A 17,476-nucleotide genomic window follows, 5' to 3' on the forward strand; every position below is an offset into this window, starting at 1 on the left:
CTGGAAATAGCAATGAAACAAGAAAATAAAAAGCAGTAACAGCAACAATATTAATCACAGAACGTACTAGGAAGGTGAACAATTCACATGTGAGTGTTTGCTACATCGAGTCCGGTGAATACCTGACTGTCACCACACTACACAATGTCCCCTGTCATCAGAAAATGATGTGAGGTGGTATGGAATAATCTGTGTCTTGGCCATGCCCCTCTTGGCTACTATAAAAATTAACCCTGTCCTGGCTGGAACCAGGACATTATCCTCCCTTTAGTCCTGTACCATATATGTCTTGCCCAAATGCTACACTTACCAACTATATGTGTACATAAATATACATATACACACATACAAGCATAGGTATAATTTCAGTTGTCAATGTCTGTCTCTCTAAGATGTCCATTGAGTTAATTTGGTCCATGACTTTGGGTTCTATACATCCCCTAGATGTCTTCTAGGGCAGGAGGGCTGGTGTGGTACCCAGGTAATATTTCTAAAACATCTTCACTAAGCTACATCAGGAGTTTATGCCTGCTGTATCTGGAGCAGACCATGCTCATTGCCCATGGTAGTTATGGCATGCAGTGACAGTGTCATTTAGCAGCCAGTATTACAAAATTCAATGTTACAGAGTGTTTTCACCCAAAAATCAAATCCCCTTGAGGTATGCATTGTGTTTCCCAGTTCCTCTGCATTACCTGCCAACTGCACCTCAAGCAACAACGGTCCTACAGCTGGGCTTGCCTTTGCTTTAGGCAGGACTAATCCAAGCTAATATTCCTCAAATGCACCATGGAGACTTTATCCCCTTCTATGGTATGTGGGGGTTTTGATTGGGCAGGGCCAGCTCAGTCTGTGGTGTGTCTGGTGTTAACTAAAGCAGGTGGCCTTTGCTAAGTGTAGATCCCAGTGTTTGAAGGCCCCATTTGCCCATAGCTTTCGATGGGGTTTCTAACAGTCCATTGCACTGTTCAATTTTCCCAGAGGCTGGTACACGGTAGGGAATAGGATACACCCACTCAATCTTGTGCTCTCTGGCCCAGGTGTCTTTGAGACTCTTTTTGAAATGAGTCCTGTTGTCTACTCAGTTCTGCAGGGGTGCCATGTTGCCCCAGGACGTGTGGCATCAAGGCCCAAGATGGTGTTCTGGGCAGTAGCATGTGGCACAGGGTATATATCCAGCCAGCCAGGGCTTGTTTCCGCCATTGTAAGCATGTAGCACTTGCCTCACTGTGTTTTCAGTAATCAACCTGCCAGGCCTTCTCATATTTATATTTCAACCATAGTCTGCCATACTGCAGAGGCCTGACCCGCTTGGCCTGTTTGGTTGCAGCCCATGCCTCGTAGTTATGGTAGCCTGACTCTTGGGTATGTGTGCATCTATGTGACATTTTTATAGCCAACTCCTCTACCTAGGCAGTGTTGTCTTGCCACATTTCAGAAGCCCAGATGGGTTTCCCTCTGTGCTGCCAATTGACCTTTTTCTATCGGTCCAGCCACCCCCCAGATCATTTGCTGCCATCCTTGAGTCAGTGTAGAGGTAGAGCACTGGCCATTTCTCTCTTTCGGCAATATCTAAAGCCAGCTGGATGGCTTTCAGCTCTGTACCCTGACTTGATCCATCTTGTCCCTTAATGGCTTCTGCAGCTTGTTGTATAGGACTTCTTATGGCAGCTTTCCATTTTCAGTGTGTGGCAGGAACTGTCAGTAAAGAGAGTGTGTTGCTTTTCATTTTCTGGTCGTTGATTATGTGGTAGGGCCTCTTCAGCATGTGTTACCTTCTCCTTTGATGATGATAGTCTGAAATTTTTGCCTTCATGCCAGTTTGAGCTGACTTCAAGATCCGTGGGTGATTGGGGTTTCCTATTTGAGCTTGCTGTGTGATCAGCACAACCTGCCTACTCCACACAGTGTCAGTGGCATGATGTGTGTGTGGCAGGGACTTTCCCTCTGAACATCCAGCCCAGTAGTGGCAGTCGAGGTGCCAGCAGAAGCTGTACTTCAGTGCTAGTCACTTCTGAGACAGCTCAGACTCCTTCATAAGCTGCTGGTATCTCAGTTGGGATGTTACAGGCCTGGGATCCTTTGTATTCCTGACTGCAGAAATCATGGGCTTATCCGTGAGTCTCCCTTGGTGCTTTTTGCCAGAGACTCCAGGAAGGGCCTTTCTCCTTGGCTACAGTGTAAAGCACATTTTTCACATCATGTCCTTTTCTGACTGACCTGAGGGCTACTGCATGAACAATCTCCTGTTTAATTAATTCAAAAAGCTTCTTGTTGTTCAGGACCTCACTTGAAATCATTCTTTTTCTCGGTCAGTTGATTTAGAGGATTTACAACCTGACCGTAATCTGGAATTGCATCCTCCAAAAACCCACAGTGCCAGGAAAGCCTGTGTTTCCTTCCTGCTGGTCAGTGGGAATATGGCCACTATTTTGTTGACCACATCCATTGGAATCTGACGATGTTCATATTGCTGTTTTACTCTTAAAAACTACTTTCCCAGATGCTTCAGGTATAGTATTATTTAATAGTTCAGGTTGGTAACTGGTACTTGAAAAGCTGTGTGGAAATTCTCTTACTGAAGTTTTCTGGTGTTGTAGAGGCTTGAGTAACGTCCTTGCATGACAGAGCAGTTAGCTTGGTTTTCATCCAGAAACAGAGTTGGAAAGTTTTGCAGTGTATATGTCTTTAATAAAATTAAAGAGAAACAAAATCGTAGAATAACAACTTTGTCATCTGTCAAAGCAAAGCTTCATCGGTTTTAAATATTCTTATTAGAACAGCAAGATTCTGCTGTAATGGGAATTTCACCTGTACCATTTTTCTAGTTGTTTGCTATTATTAGGGTATTAGCACTTTTTATAAAAGACAATTCTGCCATTAGGTTTTTTGCAAGCCTAAATTTATAACTATTTCCATTTTTCAGTAACATAAAGTAAAATTACAGAAATTTTTCTTTAGAAATATGTTTGCAGAGCATTATTAGCCTGAAATGGTATGTAAATTAGGACAGCATGAAGTGAAAATGTACCACTGTGTGGGATTGAATTGGAACTGGAGATACTTGGGAGGTATCTGATTATGATTCATTATTTTTTGTCTGGTTTGGAGAGCTCAGAGTGTGGCTTTTGTATCTTTGATCATATCTATCTTGTATGTGCAAACATTTGAATAGCAAATTCAGTCACTAACTAGATAGGAATTCTTTTTTCTTCAGTGCTAAATTTGAGATAATTGAAGTTGTGATGTCAGTGGGCAGCTCTCTGTCCTGATCATGCAAGGCTGATGCTTTTGAGCTATTTGCTCATATTGTGGAACCTTTAAAAAGAAGAATGCACTTAGGAGGCTGAATATCTCTAGTCTGCATGGAGGTTGTGTTAAGCAACAGAAGTTGGGTTTTCATTTTCAGCAGTAGATGTGCTGTTGTATGGTTTCTTTTCCCTCTCTTCTGTTTCAGTTTATGCTCTAAAGGTGTGGTTCACTGTATTTTCTCTCCCCTTCACTCTTTCAGCTCCAAACAAACCCTTTGTAATCTCTTCTCCCCACTTCATTTTCTTCTGTTCTGTCTTTTTTGGTCTCCCCCTGAATTAAAGTAAACACTGCTGTTGTTTACAAAGTCCTGTGCTGCTGAAGAATTGAAGATGGCTTTTGCTCTGCTGGTCATTGCTAAAGAAACATTTGTAGTGAGTTGAGAGTGATCTGATAGTTACATGCTGTGAAGTTATGCAAAACTTTTTGTCTCTGATGTAAGCAGTAAAATGTTACTTGATCCAGAGCTGGATTTTTAAAATGCTGCACTATTTCAGTATGGAAGGCTTCTTGTGGCTTTATGTGAAAGTGATCACATTCAGGGCTTTATCTGAAATTGAAGCAGTCACCTCAGAATACTTTTGTTAAAAATAGGCAACATAACTATTGCTGCAATTAGATAATCTAATGCAGGCCTTACATCAACATGATTGCAACATGAAGACCATTATGTAAAATCAAGCAAAGCTGAATATGCTCCCATATTTAGTTAGTGCTTCTGAACTTTTCTTTCGAAAGCACCTGTTGCTCCTTTCACCCTCCTAGACTAAGGGAGATGCCTGGTTGGCCATTAAGGTGTATCTTCCTTTCCGTGAAAAATCCTTCAATTTACTGACCTGTCTTTGTATTTGAAAAGCACGCCATAGGCTACACTTAGTTTTCAATAGTATGCATCCATTCACAGGACAGAACTGTCTTAGCTGATACTCTGAAGGGCTGGTAATTCTGCAAAGGGCTGAAATAATCTGCAAGACTTTTACCAGTAATTCAGTGCTTTTCAGCCAGGAGAGTGTACTATATTCAGTTTTCAAGTTTGATCCACTGATTTTATTGTAGTTACTTTTTTGAATAATTTTTATGTTTAGTTGTATTGCTGCTCTGCTTCAAAACACGCTTGTAAATTTTAGTGTAGAAGTTTTGAAGAACTGAACAGAAAGATCAACTCAAGCTCTTGGCTTGCTGCTACACAAGGAGAAGTGATAGCAAGGGAAAAGTCACTGCATGTGGAGTGCATAGTTGCAGAAATCCTCAGCTTTGGCTTTCACTGACTTTCCCTTTCTGATTGCTGAAGAGGGCTTAACTTTTGGGGTGAGAACTGAGAGAAAAGTAGGGATCTAAAGTAGCCTTTTTTCCCCCTAGGTCACGTATGCTTTTTTGTTCTACAGCCTTGGTACCCTGTTAGGATAAGATGTACTTATTTCACCTAGTGGGTTAATTCTGGTTGTCTTTTTCTCTCACAACTGGTGGGCTTTGTGGCTGTTTTTTAAGCTTCATAGTGCAAATGGTGATATTTAAAGGTCTGACTAGGAGCTAGTTACTGAATAGCATAAAGTAGAGAAGGGAGAAGTAAACAGACTTAGCAGTCTGAAGTAACACAGCATTGCTGTGAGTTTGTGCTTGCAAGATGTTTGAGACATCACAGCATTGTATGATCAGTAAAATACTGATTTGTTTCCTGTGAATGGTTATTTCCTCTTAGTATAGGGGTATTTTTACTTAAACATTTAATTTGATCTATAAAGCCAAAATATTTCTAAAACATCTTCACTAATTGATGTTGCTGTTGACTTAATACTCCTGTTTTTCTTATACATTACTTAATTAGCAGAATTAATCTCTTCTGATTATGATTCTATCATTGCCTACAGTATTACCATATTTTTAAACTGACCTCTCAGTTAAAGAAGTTCTTGCATCAAAATGGTTAGTTACAGTGATTTTCTAAAATTGTTACTAGAAGTTCACACAAGGCAGGATGTTGAAATGAAGCAGTAGATAGGCAGGTGGAAAATACCTTTTTGAGAGGAATTTAATGTAGTGAAAATGATGATTATTTTATTCCAAAAATGTTGAAATGGATGCATTAAGAGATTTATGAATGTTTTGTAATTATTTTCTTTTTGATGGTCTTGTGACTATATTATCTGTGTTGCTCTGTAGCTTACATAGACTTAGGAGACTAGAGTGTTGTTAAGTGTGAGGTATCTCCTGACCTTTCAGAAAAGGTTGAGATACTATTGAGAGTTCTGAATCAGATCTGCCGAATATTTATAAGATGTCAAAGACCCTTCACTTTTTTTCCTTCCCCATAGAGTCTGAAAAATATTGTAACTTGATTTATATTTTTATTTTCTCCCAAGTCAAGAAACATTATTTAGCGGCTTTTTATTTAAGCTCTACAAAGCCTGAAAATGAATCTGTCTGATGTATTTTGTGATAGATGCTTTTAACATAGCCTGCTGAACTTAGTATGTTCTTCAAAGGAATAATATATGGAAGTTGATATAGTCAGTTCCCTGGGTGACACCAAAGTGCTTTGTATATTGTTTATATGTGAAGATGTTTGTCTAAGCAATCACTGCATTTCCAAAGTGTCCATTAGTGCTCAGGTCAGAAGTAGATGGACTACCCAGCTGTGAGTAACGGTATCATGATTTAGGACATGATACTTCTGTTTCCATGCACAGTGGATGTGTTCTTTGCTTCCAGGCTTAAGAGGTCACTATACCCAGTAAACTGTCACAAATTCTCTGCCTTTGTGACAGGACTACAGAAATGATGTCATGAGTTATTCATAACCTGAGGAATTGTTGCTGCCAAAATTTCAGGGGGACTGTCTAAAGGTTTGTGTTATGTTGCATTGATAGCTGATGTCAGCAGACTCAGTTTAAACCCTTGCAAAACTAGCATGAATATCTGACCAAAACTGTCAAACTAGCAGCTCAGGAGACAGAGGAGTTGGGTTTTTTTTTGTTTTTGTTTTTTGTGGGGTTTTTTTGGGGTTTATTTTTTTGACATCATCCTCTGTGCATTATTAGTTCATATATATGCAGCAGGCACAGCTTTGCAGTTTTGTGCTTTTATGGTCAGCTAACTGCTCACATGTTTGAGTTGCAGATTCTTTGGGTTAAAAGCACAAATTAGTTTGCATTCTGAGTGTAATGGTGGTGGATGGGGAGGAGATGGAAGAAACCCAGAATACAAAAAAATCATGAGTCCTGTAAGATGAATAAACTGAATTTAAATATCCCATCTATCTAATATCAACTGAAATTGGTGTATATTTTTAGATTTTCTTCTGCTAACTTATTTCAAAAGCTTTCTAATAAATATGGTAATCAGATGGTAAAAGCAAGATATGAGCAGTAGAATTTTTAGGTAATGATAATTTTTTCATGTATTTGAAATACTGTTCCACTCATGTTCTTTCTCCTTTTTCCTCCCTTCATGCTTTTATGCTGCTTATACAATATTCAGTAATAATTAGAAGTAGTAATATGGGGAAAATGACATTAAACTGAAAGAGGATAGGCGTAGATTAGATGTTAGGAAGAAGTTCTTTACTGTGAGTATGATGAGGCACTGGAACAGGTGGCTATTGCCCAAATATGTTGTGGATTCCCCATGCCTGGAAGTGTTCAGAGCCAGATTGTGATTGAGCCCTGAGTGGCCTGCTCTGGTGAGAGGGGTTTGAAGCTAAATGATCTTTTAGGTCCCTTCGAACCCAAATAATTCTGTGAATACTGGAATAATAGCCTTTCTTAGCAAGTGGTAACAAATGTGTTGTTGACCTTCTTGTAAACACCTTCAGAATTAATTTCAGGTTTACCTGAAAGCATCAGATCTTTCAATATTTAAAACTAAGTTGTAGTGGAAGAACTTATGAGACATGGTCTTCCTTGACTTTTTCATGCTCTGCTTCATAACAAAGTATCAGCTTTTCTTCCTGTCACTAATAAATGTTTGTCCTGTCAGTACCTCTTTTCTTTGTTTTCTTATATTACTCCTTAAGTATACTTGGTGCAGAACCATCCAAATTATATGCTAGATAACTATTAATTTTGTGTGGCTGGTAGGTGCTGACTGTAGAGCTTGTAAGCCAAATAGAATAGGTTACTTATGGGTTTATGCAAGACACTCTTCACTGATGGGGGTTTCTTTCCTACCAAATTGGCTTTGCATGTCCTGTAGAAATTAAGTATTATTGAGACCTCTGGACCATTGCTAAATTTGGTTAAGTTTGACCATTGAACTTAAACATTACTAGAGAAGGTTAACAAACAGATGAACAGGCAGTATGATTGCATAGGTCTTATTTCTGTAGGAAACCAGGCCAACAACTGAAATGTTTCAAACAGCATTCTTGTTGGAGTTCAAAATAATATTTGTCCTCCTGTTCCTAATACATGTGATGGTTGATATTTCTTGTTCTCAGTTTGATTAGGTTAATAGCTGGTTTTCTGAAGTCTTTAGTCCTTTTGCCTGCTTTTTACTTTTAAGGATGGTTAATGCTTTTGGTAAAACTGATTGTTTGTAGACTGCCTTTTGCTGTCAGGCAAATTTTTGCTGCTGTATAAACTCTGTTGTTCATTGAATCATATAATTGTTCAGGTTGGAAAAGACTTTTAAGATTTTTGAATCCAACTGTTAGGTTAACACTGCTAAGTCCACCACTAAACCATGTCTCCAAGGACCACATCTACAGGTCTTTTAAATACCTCCAGGGATGGTGGCAGCCACTTCCCCGGGCAGCCTGTTTCAATGCCTGGCCATTCTTTCAGTGAAGAGATTATCCCTTCCATCCAATCTAAACCTCCTCTGGTGCAACTTGAGGCTGTTTTCCCCTTGTCTTATCTATTGTTACTTGGGAGGCAGACACTCATCTGGCTTACAGCCTTTGTTCCAAAAACCACGTCAACTGTTTTGCTGTATCCTTTCTAAGCTTTTATGTTCACTATGCTGAATATGTCTTATTTAACAACTGAACACTCTGACAGCTTGTTATGAGTGAAAGGCCTTATTTCCTCCTTTTTTTGCTAATAGGGTAAGATGTTAACTGGCAGAAGGATGTTACAAGTTAGGCAAAATACAATTGTGATCGTTACCTTAGTGACACTTAAGTAGTTTGCTGGGTATCTTTCAGTACTTGGAAACTCTCCTCTGTTAGACCTGAATCACAACTTTTTCTTCTTTGAAAGCCTTATTATGAGAGTGAGAGTTTTCTTAAGTGTATTATTTCTGACGGTTTTAATACGGGAAGGTTTTAATACAGTTTCTAGTATCTCCCTCACATGTTTTTTTCAACAGATCTATTGAATATATTTTTAGTTACATTTAGCTTTTCCTTGATGAGGACTCTTGAAATTCTAGTCTTGTTGTGAGTAGCATTTTACAAGTAATTACCATCATTCATGGTAATATACTAAGTAAATTACTGAACATTGTCATGCTACAGTAATGAAGTAAGGTTGAGTGCCTCAGCCCTGTTCTGTTGTGTTACTTGATTCCCTGACACACAAATTGCGCTTTTGTACTTACTTTGGTCTTTCTAAGCAACAGAAGCTGCCCCTCAACTTATACGTATCCAGTTTTCTAATTAAAATGCTGACATGGAAAGTATGTAGCAAACTTCCCTCCTGCTCGTTTAAAGCAAGGGTATGCCCTGGTTTAGGGGTAGAACCTCTAATCCTTCACAGGTATTCCCTTGCTGTTTGTGACCAGGAGAGAACCTACTGGTACAGCATGCTGTGGAGTGAGCCCAGCAACAACTGGGACCATATCCACCAACAGATCCAGCCCTCCAACATGCTTTGAAATGTTTCATGAGTAACAGGGGACAGAGGCTCTCTTAGATTCCAGAACTTGTTCTGGTGATTGTCATCTGAGTTGCTAAGAAAATACAGAATATGCTTGATCAAATGAACTCGAGTATTCCAGGCAGAAAATTAACTGAGCTTCTTTTAAATGTGGAAGTTGTGCTGTTTCTTTTTCTCTGGCCTTAAGTATGTGGGAAAGAAGATCATTTCTAAGCAAAGGGAAAAGGAAATTGTCTCATATTTATTAAATCCTTTTCCTATCAGGAAGTATGCATCAGGATTATATGCTTGGCAAGCAAGAGTACATATTTTGGCACATTTTTCTCTTTGTAACTTTAACAGCCTGCCAGCATTGCAGGCAACACTAGCAGCAGTCTGTGTCCCAGACAGTTTTGATTATAAATCCCAGTCTCTGCAGTGGGGCAGAAAGATCTGTGGGAATGGGTACTATTTAGTCTCCTTGGCTCCTTTTCCTTCGCTGGTACACTGGGAAAAGAGAGGGTAGGGGATAGATGGAGAACAAGATTGTGGTCAGGCTTCTGCTAACTCCCTCTGCATCCTAGTTAAATATCCTGTGAATAAAAATCCTGTCTAAATTTGAGGAGAGTCCAGGCTTGTTGTGATGGAACTGATGGTCTGCAACCTAATTGTATGTGAAAGATCTCCAATAAACCATTGTTTGAGTGCACCAACCCCCAGAAATACAAATGGCATTGCCCACACAGGCATTCCAGAAATTGTGGACACAGTCTTTTCTTGCTTATCAAATGAAAAGTTAAAGGGTAAATCTCTTTTAAAATTCTTTTGGGACCAAACATAGTGTTGTGAACTTTAATCCTCAGTCAGTGCTCAGCCCTATATTGCTAACTGTGCCATTTGAGGTGAGAGTGGCTTCCCCATTTACACAAAAGCAGGGGAAAAATAGCTGAGCATAGTTGATTGCTGTTAAGACTTTGTGTGAGAGTGATGATCATGCTGCTGAAATAACTCAGACTTTTTAAATGAAATACAACTGAAGTGTGAAGAGAGACAAATGACGAGAGTAGATGTTCTTGTATGGGAAAGCTTCTGAGGAAAAGGCTGAGTGTCCAGATATCCTTTGATTTTCAAGACGAGTTTAGTGCCTTTAGTGCTTGTTTTTTTCAGATACTCAAATTGTTTACGTAAGCATGCTTAACAAGGTAGATAAAGTATTACATTAATACAGCTTGAGTGTTACGTCAACTTCTTGTTCTTCAAAGTCATTTGAATAGAATACAGTTCTGAAATTTTTCAGGAGCATTCCATCTACAAATCCATTTTATTGTGTTTTTGTGGAATGAATATGAAGAGTAGCAAATAATGGAATTTCATATGTCTTTCCAACTTATGTATTCAAACTTCTATTGTATTTAAAACTTGCTTTAAAATGTTTAAAGCTTACATATTAAAGTCTAGAATATTGTCTTTAATATTAAAGTAAATGTTTTTAGCAGATGGGAGAGAAATGTATAAAGAATATTTTGGATCATTTTTGGATTGTAAACTGATTTTATGGAGCAGTTAAGTTACATGTTTAAGTTTTGGTTAAAATGTGATTTTTTTTTTCTGGAAATATTTTTTTAAATCCAGTCAATTTTTTCTAACACTAGGGAGATTTCAAGTTAGTATCTTAACAAAAAATGGAAGCTTATCTACTGACATTCTTTTTAACTTCATGTAAGCCATGTATTGTGGTCTATTTTTATGGCATGTAGATTTCCTATATACCCATTTGGTTGTGTGAAATGACACAAACTGTTGGTGCTCTTAGATTAGTTTTATCACATATCTGTTGGTCTGTGGTTTGATCTCAAATGTAGCTTTTAAAGTCTGGAACAAGGAAAGCTGAAGTTACAAAGAGTAAAAACTCCAGTTACCGTGCATATAGAAGCCACTCTCTGTAATGCAAAGGAATTAGATTAACAACAAAAATTATTTATTTTCCCTCAAGGGCAAACTGAAGTGCTGCCAATAAAAGGACTGTTGAAATAACTGCTGTCTTCCATAGTTTCCTTGTATCTGCTATATCTGAAGTGTTTTGTGTCTTTTAAGAATCAAGGTATTGAAGGAGACTTTGTCATGAAGATAAAGGAAGGTTGTTTTTGTTTTTTAATCTAGCATGAAATTGAAATTGAGTTCATAACATCACAAACGTGTCTAAGCTGTTTCCTGAAGGTATTTTACAAGACTAGATTTTTCTGTACAGAGATTCAAGAAGTGGATTCCCAAAGCCAATACCATAACTTGTAGAGATTGGTCTTTACCTTTAGGTATCGATCCTGAGTCAAGGATCCTGCATCTCATATCTGAGGACTTCATATTTCACAAGACACTGTAACCATAGGCAAGGAAAAAGAAATTACATTATTGTTACTATTTACCTTAATTGTATCATATTGATCAGTCATTAAGGTGGTAATAATTAGCAGAGAAGTGTTATTGTTGATTTCACAGACTAAGTATTATTTGTATAGTGTGAAAACAAAGGTTTTATTACTTGTGATAATTCCTTTGGCAGCAGTTCTTCATTTAGGATACTTCTGCCACTGTACATACTTCTTTAGTCCCTCTTTTCCTTACCACATGAAGGGACTGAATTGTACAGAGGGATTGTCCCTTTTTTTACTTCTGTTAGCTGTTTAGGTGGCTTCTCCTTAAACAATATGCCTGAAGTAGTTAATTTTAGATATCAGCTGGGAAGTCACATATTTAACCAAAATTGTAATGAGCATCTGTAGCCTTACTAGATGGTACCTAACATCCTTCTTCCAGGTATGGAATTGCTGTTCATTCAGTTTGTTAAAAATTAACTTGCTTAGGAATGGACACAATTGATGTGCACTGCAATGAAAAGCTGAATGAAAGAATATTGTAAACAATTTTTTGGAGGGGTACCAAATGGGGAAAGATTTAACTGAATGGATACCATATTTTAAAAAATGGTTCTAACTTATCTACCAATTCAGTCATGCACCTGTTTGGTATTCCTGAATGAAAGGAACAATATTTATTGCTTTAATAAGACACAAAAAGAACTCTTTAAAATTATTACTGAGAATACTTTATGCCTATGACATAGTTCTGGCTAAGCTGCAAAGCTCTTAATGACTAACAGATTATGAAGAATAGTGAAGAAACGTTTTTAAACACCTAAAGAGTGAGCCTATGGCTGAGAAGTACTGGCAAGTTGTAGATATTGCAGATATCAAGAAGAGTGTTTAAGGGAAATGCAGATGTGATAAAATAGTTTTTAAGATATATATGTATGCCCTGAGTTTGGGTAAAATGCAGGTAGCTGATGGCAACAGTTCAGTTAAGTGTAGCTGTAAACAGAGGACAGCTGTAAAGGGATGAAGAATTTATAGTATAGCTTTGTAGTGTAATTGCAAGCTTTATGCAGAACAACGCCTCCTGCGGCACTTTGGGAGGATCAAGTAAAATAATTCACAGTGAATTTAGCAGTAGCTGGAAACAAACTAACTTATTTTTTTGCTCCAGTAGTAGTAGTAGCAGCCTGCTTTCTTTCTCTACCCACCCTTACCCCCTGCAAAGAACGAAGTTTAACTGAAATGCTTAGTTTAAACCCCTGTGAGGGCTTATTGGAATGATTATACAAAAATTGGCCAAACAGCTGGGGTTTTATAACCAAAAGTTAATGCTGGGGGCAAAGTCATAGTTTCAGAGTTTTTGGAAGGAGGAGGTACAAACAAAATTTGCTTTTGTTACATGCTTTGCTTAACAGTTTTTGTCACTGAATTAATCTGTTGGTGGGGCTGGTAAGGGCAGCAAAACCTCAGTCTAAAACCTAAGGATAGGATTCTCTGGGTGGAGGCTCTGTTTTGTCTGCTTTGGCACAAAGGCTGGCTGTGAGGGTGCTGATGCTGAGTGTGGTCTGCAGCCCACTCCTCTGCCTCTGCATCCTTCCCTGTTCTGTCCTGGCATTTATTATGGTGAGGGAGGGTAAGACTCCTGCATGTTGTTGCAACAGCTCTCTGTTGCGAAAGGCAGAGGCAAGCTAGAGCAAAGCTTAATTTCTGCAGTATCCTTAGCTGTGTTTCTGTTCTGGTTGAAGGTGGTGAGATTCCTGGGAAGCTGTCAAAGGTTGGTCATTTGGGCAGAGACAAGTCAGGAGCACAGTCACAGCACTGAGGCTGGGAATGTCACTGTGACTCCTAAACTATGTAAGAAAGGATGGAAGTTGGAGCTGGTACTGTTGCTGCAGCAAAAATGAATTTAACTGGAAAAAGCTAGTTTTGTCAGTACTCTTGGGAAACCTTTAATTTGTGCTGCTGTGTCCCTAAACTTTCAAATTAATCAAATGGCTAGTGGTGTTACTCTGTCATGTGACTGGTGTGTCCTAACAGAATAGGCAAAAGCTAAACATCAGCTGTGCTTAAAAGTGTCTTTGTGATTTGCTTTTGGGAATGCATTAACAATAAGTGATATCATACATCTCTTCTGATAGCTTTTATTTTCTGTAAAATAAACTTCCTTTTGATTCTTTGGCTTATCAGGATGTTAGAAATAGGATAAAGGGTTGAAGTAACCTTGAAAAGCTTTAATGTTTCAATAATGAGTACAAAACTTAAACTAAGGTAATTTGAGAAATGTGGTGCTTGACCTATGATACTGCTCTAGTTGGCTGTTAGAATTGGAGGAACTAGCCAAACCAGTAAAGCCACTGTGTAGAAAACAGTCTTCAGCAAAAAGACCTTCAAGAAATCCTTTATAAATCAAATAAATATGTTAACTACCATGAAAGCCTTCAGTTTCTTAAAAAAATGTCAGTGCATAGTACTGGAATAAAGATGGTTGTGTCATGGCAATAGAAAACTTTTTACTACTAAAGATTTAATTTTTCAAATTTGCTTCTTTCTAATATTTCTCAAGGCATGAAATATTCACCTTTAAGACTGTTTTCTACTTATTTCATAGTACAAGCATTTGAAGAGATTTTATCGTTAGAATTTATCATTAGTTATGCCTGACATATTACTTGGATGCCAATCTTGCAGTTACCGTGACAATGAGTTCTGAGATGATCAAGTGTATTTCCTATAACTTTTAATGCATGTAGTGTCATAGAAGGATATTTCTCAGTTTCAGGAAAACAGTATGCTTCAAATTGGATCTGGTTATATATTTACATTAGATTCCAAATGCATCCACAGGTTAGAGATATTGCCAAGTCAGTCATTGCAAGTCATTGCAAAGTAAAGTGCTGTGTGTCCCAGCATAAAACAAATTTTCCTTGAAAATTTTATTTCTGTGGATTAAGTTTCTCATTGTTGTGTGTAGTCAGATGCAAACAGTTGTATTATGTCAGTCTATTAGAATTTTGAAAAGGAGATTAGGAGAATCTCGAGTACAGGTTTAGTCACTTTTTTTTTTCCCCCTACAGCAAGTATTCCTTTAAAGATCTTGAAATTTCCAGAAATGTCCATGATTTTAAATGGGCATTGAAATGGACATGGTTTAATAGTCAGTAGGAAACAAAATTGTTCATAGTTGTTTACTGCTATCCTGAACTAGCACTGCTGTTGAAGTGACAGTAAAGTTCATTGCCCTGTGACTTCACACCAAAATTTTTATTTGGTGAGAATCCAGGAGTTGCACATTCTTTGTAGATGGGGAAGGATCAGTAGTAATTAATGAGTGGGAGTGCTGAGTACAGTGTATCCACATGGATTCACTGTCATCTCAGGATGATGCTGTGCTGTGCCCATGGCTAGTGATGATTCAGGTGACCATGTTAGCCATTGTGATAGCCTGATATTGATAACTAATTTAGAAGAGGACCCACTTCTAGGCTGCCAGAAGAGACATTTGCTGTAGTTGCAGATTGTCTGGGACCACACTGTTGCTCAAGGGGTGAAGTGGAATCAGTTAGTTAGCTTTTCTAAGTCTTATTTATATAAATATATTTGTCTTATGCTTAAGTCCATCAAGAATATTTGAAAAACAACATTACATTTCAGACTTAATTTTGAAACGGAAGACTACTATAGAAGTGACAACTGGTGATTTCTGGGAATTTATAGATAGTCTGTATTAAATACCTGTGTAAGGTGTATATAATGAGGGACATTGCCATCAGTGCTTTCTGATAGGAAACAACTTGTAGACTGGGGAGGTAGCAGGGGCACAATGTTAAAGAGTTAACAAACCAGCGATCAAAATCCACCCATTTTACGAAGAGAAGCCTGATAGCCTAATTTTGTGGATGAGATTGCTGCAGTGGATTTTTGTGTTGCTTTATTTTGCTTAGTATTTACATCTGTTAATTGACAAGTGACAGAATTACATTTTCAGTGCATGAATCCCAAACGTGAACATTGCTGAATTAGAGGTTTTAACCACGGCAGACTTGGTGTATTTACTCATTGAGGCGCTGGTGTGTCTGACCTAATTGGGTCATAAATTCCAGCTTTTGTTCTCAGCCTTTTTCTGAGGGCTGGTCAGACTTTAATACCGATTGCTGCATGAAAAATTGCTTGTCACTGAGTACTTTGGAAAATTTGACAATAGTAACCTTTGGAGCCCAAAAAGGTTTCCTGAAAGGTATTGGCTTGCGTTAGTTACTTCAGTTTTTTGGGGTAGTTGCAGTGCTGCTCTGTTGCTTTACTGTTTTGACACCTACAAGTTGAATGGTATAGTGATTTGTAGCTTAGTGGGAAAGTAACCAGGAGTTTTGCAATACTAATATTTTTGTGCTTAGAAAGAAATAACTCAAAATGTGAATTTCATTTAACTGGAAAAAGTCGTATTTCATGATACCAAATACTTAGAGAAGCTAAATTAAATTTCTGTAAATGCGAGAATAGGCATGATGCTCTTCATACAAGTTTTTATGTGTGTATATATATATATATATATACACACTTTCTTAGACAACTGTGGTATACTGTGGGTTTCTTATGGAAGTAAGTTATTAACTTCCATTGTAAAAGTAGTTCCATTCAAAGCAGATTTGCTTCTAGCAGCCAAAAATGCACTTCAAGACAAGAAATACCTAAGTAGCTGCCTAATATATTGGCTCTGTTATTTAGCTGGAGTGCATTGTATTACATGATTGAGTGTTCGTATGGAGGACTAATTATGCTCTGACTTGTAGGCAAATCTTACTGCAATAAAAATAAATTATCTATGATTTGTCTGGAAATCTTTTCTGTCAGAGTTCAAGAAATACCTAATCTCTACATTGTGAGAATTGCAATGCTGGTTTGGTCAGGTAAATTGCAAAACACAGCGTAATGCAAATCAGAGCATTCCAAACTGTCAGCATATGCAGTACTTCCACAATTTTTCTCCAGATAAATGTGTGAGGTTCTGGCAGAGTGTACAGTGATGTCTGCCATGTCTCCCACGAAGGTTGCCCTGTAGCATCCTACTGCTGCCAAAAGGATGGGTGGGTGATGCTTCTGTACCTTGCCAAGGAACTTAATGGCTGATTGCTTCAAGCAGTGCTTCTATAGTTGGGTTTCTTTTTAAACTTAGTTGTAGATCATTTCTAGGTTTATCTGCATATCCTGACTGAAAATGTTAACACTGGAAATCTGGGATTTTTTAGCCACTACATTTTTAATTATATCCTGTTTTAAAAATGGAAGAGATGAGAGAACTGTAAGGCTGGATATTGTGCAAGTGCTCTGCATATAGCACACAAAAAGCCAGGATTCAATGAGTTGCTCTAGTTAAAAGAATTTTTTACATATTCAGTTTTGGCCATTACCAATTGAAAATTCTTAAAAGACTTTAGCATTTGCAATAATCTGAATGATTTTCTGACCAATCTTTATTATAATAGAAATTTAAATGATGTCTCATGTAGGAGGGAATTTCCTGAGGAATCCTCAGCTGAATGGCAGATAAGACTGTAGTATACAGAATTACAGAATGGCTGGGGTTGAAAGGAGCCTCTGGTGATCACATAGTCCAACCTCCCTGCTAAAGCAGGTTCACCTAAAGCATATTTTACAGGATCATGGAGAGGCAGGTTTTGAATGTCTCCAGAGAAGGAGACTCCACAACCTTTCTGAGCAGCCTGCTCCAAGGCTCTGTCACCCTCACAGTAAAAAAGCTTTTCTTCCAACTCAGAACTTGCTGTGATTGAATTTGTGTCCGTTGTCCCTTGTCCTGTCACTGGGTACCACTGAAGTGTTCTTGACACCTGTCCTTAAGATATTTGTGCACATTGATAAGATCATGTCGGTTGTCTCTAGGCCAGTCACAGCTCTGAGAGAGATGCTCCTGTCCTCTAATCACCTTCGTAGCCCTCACTTTGGCTGTCCAGTAGTTCCTTGTCTTTTCTGAGCTGAGAAACTCAGAAC

At 38.1% G+C, this 17,476-nt stretch overlaps 1 protein-coding gene across 2 annotated transcripts in view; it reads left to right on the plus strand.

The window, feature by feature from the left end:
* The first annotated feature begins 685 nt into the window (after positions 1-685).
* Positions 686-17,476, plus strand: part of EPB41L2 (erythrocyte membrane protein band 4.1 like 2) — a 102,180-nt gene continuing 85,389 nt past the window's right edge. For both annotated transcript variants that reach the window (XM_085055961.1, XM_085055962.1), the window contains exon 1: positions 686-813. In XM_085055961.1, the coding sequence (XP_084912087.1) occupies positions 783-813 (31 nt within the window). In that variant the 5' untranslated portion in view covers positions 686-782. The remainder of the gene's footprint in view (positions 814-17,476) is intronic.

This window comes from Lichenostomus cassidix, chromosome 3 (assembly GCF_008360975.1).
Source record: "Lichenostomus cassidix isolate B80296 chromosome 3, HeHo_3.0, whole genome shotgun sequence".
In the NCBI taxonomy this organism is placed as follows: domain Eukaryota; kingdom Metazoa; phylum Chordata; class Aves; order Passeriformes; family Meliphagidae; genus Lichenostomus; species Lichenostomus cassidix.